Source organism: Pseudochaenichthys georgianus, chromosome 6, assembly GCF_902827115.2.
Source record: "Pseudochaenichthys georgianus chromosome 6, fPseGeo1.2, whole genome shotgun sequence".
Lineage (NCBI taxonomy): Eukaryota > Metazoa > Chordata > Actinopteri > Perciformes > Channichthyidae > Pseudochaenichthys > Pseudochaenichthys georgianus.
The window spans coordinates 13,544,749-13,551,823 of record NC_047508.1 but is presented as its reverse complement, the minus strand read 5'-3'; the positions used below and the strand labels follow the sequence as shown (position 1 = coordinate 13,551,823).

The window sequence follows — 7,075 nt, the reverse complement described above, 5'->3', positions numbered from 1 at the left end:
GGCCTGTGTAAAAATGTAATCATAAGAAATGACTCTGGAAAAGCTGCAGATAGAGCCATAAGAAATGAATGCAACTGATTATTTAATGTTTAATGTTGTTTTTATAGGCAATAATTTAAGCTTTGTTAGTTCCAGGTTTAATATGTGCAATACTTTCATTTCAATACATTTTGCAATAAACATTGAACCAGTCCGGCCTTCGACTAGTATCCATTTTTTTATGTGTATTTGAGTTTGACACCCCTGAAGTAGAGGATCAGTTCATTGACATCATACCATCTGTCACAACACTGTCTTATCATAAAGATGAGTAATTTGCCCCACCTAGATTTAACTGGAAGATGAACTGTGAGTCAGGAGGAATGGTGAATTCTGGGAAAAACTGTGTTTCAGAGCTTTAACCTTGTTCATTGCACTTGCCAAATAAAAAAAGGGCCCACAACATGCATGATTACAGAGTGGTTTGAGAGGTAAAATAGTGGGCATCAATTACAATTGGGTTTAATTACAAAATAATTTGCTAACATGAGGAATTTGTTTTTAACTGGTTTTAATGTTGTATTGTTACATCCAGCATCTAACCATTTGGAAGCAGAGGCTGGGTCAGCCCTCTTTTGTGCCTTTGCACATAAAGCTGATTTTCATCCATTTGGTCAATTTCGGTCGGTCAGATTGGCTGACAGTCTTTGAGGTGTGTTCAAATGCAATTTTGTTGGCCAGTAATTAATTATGAATGTTTAGTTTGTCCGGGCCTTTTACTTTGTCTAAGGATAATAGATGTCTTTGACAGACTGATAATACAGTAACTAGTACAGATGGTAAACGTCAGCACCCAGTCCACACATTGAATCGTCTAGGCACTACAGTGTTACAACACTGACGTTTGGTGCTTTATTTTGGTCACACACTCACACACTGATGAAGTCACATATTTAGTGATTCAGCTGAACACGTTACACTATAAATGTAAACCTGACCTCATTATGCCTATTCATCGTAAACAGCTTGAAATCTATCTAAATCTATCAACCATTTCATATGGTTTTAAACCTGTACTCATCTTAAATAAGATTGGAGAACTTGCAGACACAAAACAATCCACATAACAGAGGCTTTCTTTTGTTGCTGACTTTTAGCCTTTTTGTAGTCCCTAACACTTCCCATAAATAAACACTTCCTGTAGCAAACAGGTACTCAGATAACTGCTGGACTTTGTATCACTTTGTAACGTCAAACAGAAGAGCAAACACTTTGCTCAGTAACGTGTGCCTGGTGAGAGTGACTGGAAAACTGTGTTTGCAAACAGTGTGATTCTGAGTTGTGGAATGATGAGATGGTCATGTACCGGGAAACCAAGGTTTTTGACTGAAATGCACTAAGTGTCAACAGAGTGAAACATTTGTTTGTCTCACACACACAAAGACCACATATTTTTGATAGTTACAAATTGGAACCCACCTCGCTGATGCACACTTTTGTTCGTGGGTCATTTTGGACACTCCACTGAAATTGTTTGTAATAAAGCTAAAAAGCTGCAACCTTTTCTAACTGAAATGTTTGTGGCCAAAGCTGCAAGTTAATTTACATGAGAATCTGCAGTAATTGAAAAATCTGCCATATAGAAATTCAAGATAGAATTGTATTTGTATTACTTGCACTATTTTAACTATTTTGTCTGTTTTATTATGTTGCACCGTTGGAGGAGTCTGTGACCTAAGATTTTCATTGACATATCTACACTGTATGACAATAAAAGCCTTGAATCTTGAAAAAAAAGTGTGTGAGTTTACAATCTATAAAGATCCATCTTATCTTATTGTATCTGCAAAGAGGACACTGATTAGAAAGAGAAGCATTTTTCTTTTGACCAACTTTTTATTGTTGTTTTTTTTTTTTGCCCTCACAAAAGGGACTTATACAGATACAAATGATATAGACAATAAAAAAAAAATAAAGAAAAATATATATATATATATACGGAATCCCTTTCCCATGCCACCACGTCCCCCCCTCTTCCCACCCATCTTGCCATTTCACAGAAAATCCTACCTGATGTTTTTTAGCAATCGTCTGAGTTCATCTATATATTATATATATATTATAGCATAACAATTTATCCACATAAAATACATTCATTCATTCTATTTTTCCCCACATAACATGTCATCTGTTTAAGCTGAATTGCGATTAACTCCTAATAAACCACAATTGCACCAAGGTGTGCGTATATGTACAATCATCATTTACATCAGGGGTCTCAGACTCCATTTACCTGGGGGCCGCTGGACGTAGAGTCTGGGCACGTCTGGGCCGCTTCAAGTATTCCACAAAAAATGTATTAAAAAATACAACATTAACAGTTCTTCAACATCTTCTTAACATGAACGGTTCTTCACAACATAACTATTTACAGTTGCTCTTGCCTACTCCTTGCTGGTAGAGACCTGGCAGCGCTTCCTCTCACACAGCTGAGCCACATTTGGTTTGAGGGAGGAAGCAGTTGAAACCCTTAGTATGGCTTGAAGATGTTCATCAGTAAGTCTGGACCTGAACTTTGACTTATTGAAGTTCATGGTGGAGAAGAGCTGTTCACACATATGTGCTCCCAAAAAGGCACATGGTCCGCTTGAACATCCTGGAAAGCTCAGGGAAGGAGGGGACAATTCTCTTATGAACTGTCCAAGCTTGTCTGCTTTCCCATTCACTTCCCTGAACTTGGCTTTGAGCTCAGAATTGCACTGCCGGTCAATGAGCTGCATTTGAAGCACACCAGGGACATTTTCCACATCAAAGGAGAAGGGGTCCGCAAACATTTGGAAAGTGGTTCTGTGTGTCTTGAAGTCTGCAAACCGCTGATCAAATTCCTCCTGTAGCTTCACAATGGCATCAACATACTTCTCACCACTGAATGCTGTGCCCTTGTCCATGAGAGCCTTGCATGCTGGGAAATGGTAGAGGTTTTTCCGAGGGAGCTGGGCTTTCCATAACACCAGTTTTGTAGAGAATGCTTTGACATTGTCATATGCTGCACTGACAAGCTGGCCCTGGCCCTGCAACTTCTTATTCAGTGCATTCAGCTCCTGTGTGATGTCAACAAGAAAAGCTAAGTCCATGAGCCATTTGGGATCACTCAGCTCGGGAACAGCCATCCCACCCTTCTCCAGCATGAATACGTTCAGTTCTGTTCTCAACTCAAAAAACCTCTTCAGGACGTGTCCCCTGCTGAGCCAACGCACCTCTGTGAAGTAGAGCCCATCCTCATATTCTGACTCAATTTCCTCCAAAAAAGCACGGAACTGGCGGTGCTTTAAGCCCCTGGATCTGATATGGTTGATGCATTTCACAACAACAGACATCACATTGTCAAACTTCAAGCATTTGCTGCAAAGGGCCTGCTGATGGATAATGCAGTGCAGAGCAATAGCCTCCTCCTCCAGTTTTCTTTGAACAAGTGCCACCAGCCCATTTTTCCTCCCTGTCATTGATGGCGCTCCGTCGGTCGTAATTCCAACAAACCTCTTCCATGGCAGACCAATATCCGCAATGGCATCACACAGTTGCTGGAATATCTCCTGAGCGGTGGTCTGGCCATGCATTGGTTTCACTGTAAGCAACTCCTCTGTCGCTTCAAACTTGTCATCAACACCACGGACATACATTGCGAGCTGAGCGGTGTCAGTGATGTCCGTGCTCTCATCAAGAGCCACAGAGTATGCACAGAAAAGTTTGGCTTTGTCGCACAGCTGATCATATAGTCACTTGATAAGTCAGAAATGCGCTCTGCCACTGTGTTAGCTGACAGGCTGAACTGACCCTTCTTTTCCGGACAGACTATACTTGCAGCCTGCAACATGCACTTTTTTATAAACTCTCCTTCCGTAAACGGATTTCCCGCCTTAGCAATCATCTCACTCACCACATAGCTAGCTTCGACTGCTGAATCAGCCTCATTGCGTCCTTTCTTGAAGAGATTTTGTTGCTTCCATAGATTTTTTTTTAGCTCTGTGACTCTTTTCTCTCTCTCGTCTCCCAGGTATTTTGCATACTCTGCATGTTTAGTTGAGTAGTGACGTTTGACGTTATACTCCTTGTATACAGCGATTTTCTCTGTGCATATAAGGCACGTTGCATTTCCCCTGTACTCGACAAAAAAATATTCAGTCTGCCACTTCTCCTGAAATCTTCTGTGGTCATCATCGACTTTTCTTTTCCCTGAAAGTTTTGATGTAGACATGACTGGGCGATATATTTTCCTTCCACTCTGTCACTTTTGGATCACTCACTGCACGCATTTGATTGACGTGGCGGAGTTCCCTCGGAGGGGGGAGAGGCAAGGGAACTGCGCGCAGCAGTTCCCTGCCAGCAGCGGGATCAATCCAAAAATGTAATTAAAATTTGAAAGCACAAACGTAAACGCGTGGGCCAGATTAACACTATTACATGATATCAACAACGGGGCCATGAGAAACTGTCTCGCGGGCCTGGAGTCTGAGACACCTGATTTACATGAATGATATTACCCGATCAGCAGCTCTTTGAATAGCCTCTAATGTTTCCCCCTTAGCCTTATTAGCAGAAGCGATTGACATATCTGAAATTAGTAGGTCATGGAAGGATGATATCCATTGCTTAATAAATAAAGTATGTGGGGTTTTCCATCGTATTACTATTATTTTTTTGGCTGCTGTTAGACCAGCGAAAAGCACCCTTTTCTGATGTTTCTGTAGATCAAGAGAAGAATCATCATTCAACAATACAATATTTGGGAGACAGGGTATGTGAACTCCAATAATCTCAGATACAATGTCAATAACCTGTTTCCAGAACGTTCTTACTGCAGTACATTCATAAACCATGTGTACATATGTGCCAATAGTCTTTTGGTTACAGAGAAGGCATAGGCTATGGGGCTTGGAATCATCCTTAATTGACAGCATTTTCTGGTTGACAGGTAATATATGTGTATCATTTTATACTGTATCAATTGGTGATTGTGGTCATTCGATGTTAAGGAGATATTATTCCATATTCTCTTCCAATGAATAGTCTGCGTAAATTTTTTTAGATCTGCGTTCCATACTGCAGAGATGTCAATATATCCGGTTAATTTATCTTGCAGTTTTTTATATATATATAAAGTAGTGCCGCTCACACTGTTTGGACTTAATATGACCTTAACCAATTGATGTGTTGGCAGAGGTTGATTCCAAGGAACTCCATATGTGCGCATGGCAGTACGTAGTTGTAAGTAGAAAAAGAAGGAAGAGCCAGGCACATTATACGTATCTTTCAATTATTGGAAGGACATCAAGCCGTTGTCGTTGGTTATGTCAGAAAGATAATGTATTCCTCGGGTTTGCCATCGTGGGACTTGGATTGCTTTTTTCCCAATACGTAGTAACAGGTTATGAAAAATGGGTATGTTACTATGCCAATCTACAGACCAATTGCACAATTTCTCCACATGTTTTCACACTTTCACGGCTTGCCCAATAATTGGTCCAAATGTTTGCATACAGTCATATGGCGACATGGCAGAAAATAAGACATCACCAAGTTTAAGGGGATAGACTATACTTCTTTCAATTTTAATCCACGGTACATTGGTGCTTTCATCAATCCAGTTTTTCATGGCTCGAAGCGTGAAGGAATAATAATAGTGCTCGAGATTGGGAACATTAAGGCCTCCACTGTTTTTGTCATATTGTAAAACTTTGTATCTGATTCTTGGGTATTGGTTTTTCCAAATATATTTTGAAATCCTATTCTGAAGTTTGTCCCAAAAACCGTCTGGTGGAGATAAAGGCAACATACTAGCTAAGAAATTGACCTTACCTGAATTTTACTCAGGTGTAACTAAAGTCTGATTTAAGGGTTGTTTATATTTCACATAATTAATCAGAATCTGCAAAGTAACTCAAGTAAATGCAGTGGAGTAAAAATACCAGGTTAACCTCTGAATTGTAGTGGAGTAGAATTACAAAGTAGCAATGAGCTGTCATGTGGGTATATATTAATGCTGCGCATTATGGACACAAGGGATTTTCACCCATTTATTAATTATATGTTTTACATTTGATAACACCAATGTGTTTAATACTGGCAACTTCTAATTGTGGGAAAAACGAAAACGTTCAGTAGAGACGTCCCATAGAACATTTTGCGAAACACAATAGCCAGCATGTGTAGTTCTGAGGGGGTGTTCGATTCCAGTTTTGGATAGTCTGGCGTGGTTTCCATTTCACACAGCTGTTTGACGCTCTGCGTAACCTTACGGGGACTGTAGGATAGCTGGGGATTATGGGTAGTGTAGTGTCTTCGGCCATCCTAAACTCAGAAATGTTGACAATCGCAACGATGCTCGAAATGTCCCTTATAGGCCTACGTCTGTTTCCGGTTATTTTTATTTTGAAATTCAGTTCCTGACGGACGCAAAAAAGCCCGAGATTATGGAATTAAACCAATAAATAAAAGCAAGGATAATTGTGTGTTATTGGTGAGTAAATAACAGTGTGTTATTTTGAAAAGAATAACAAATTAGAAGGAAAAAATATTTAAAAATACAGATTTCAGTATCCTGAGGCTCTGAGCCCCATTTATTTTCCTCACAGACGACAACAAAAGTCAGAAATTATACGATTTAAAATAAAAGTAATAACTGTGGCTTGATATTGAGTAAGAACATGTTTTTATGAACCACACAGCTTCCGGTCTCCCACGACCCGACCGGAGAAAAAGACGTGCTGCAGGCAGTAGAAATACATTGCTTTTAAAATCGTGCTGTGCAACACGAAAAAAAGGGGCAAATCGTGTTGGTGAATACGAATCAATAGATTAAAAATCGTGTTGGTGAACACGAAATGCCGTGAGACTGGGTTGGATATTTGGGCCAGCTGCTCGTTATTTCGGAGTTTACTTGCCAGCAGGGAGCTCGGTCTACTTCCATCTAGATATTCTGTGTTTCTTACCCTATGAATCAGAAATGTAGCTCTCTTGGTAAGTAGCGCATTGAGTTCAGCTTTAACTTTGCATACTGCTATCTCTTTATCTGAATTATAATGTTCCTGTAGTTCTC

General features: G+C 40.0%; 1 protein-coding gene across 1 annotated transcript; it reads right to left on the bottom strand.

Moving 5' to 3' along the window:
* Positions 1 to 2,423: 2,423 nt before the first annotated feature.
* On the bottom strand, positions 2,424 to 3,659 carry LOC139434028 (general transcription factor II-I repeat domain-containing protein 2A-like). The gene has a single exon (XM_071203398.1). It carries the CDS (start codon positions 3,657 to 3,659, stop codon positions 2,424 to 2,426), a length of 1,236 nt encoding a protein of 411 aa, XP_071059499.1.
* Between the last annotated feature and the right edge of the window lie 3,416 nt (positions 3,660 to 7,075).

Excerpts from the sequence above, each read along its gene's own strand:
- LOC139434028 (XM_071203398.1), bottom strand. The coding sequence starts at position 3,659 with ATGTATGTCCGTGGTGTTGATGACAAGTTTGAAGCGACAGAGGAGTTG.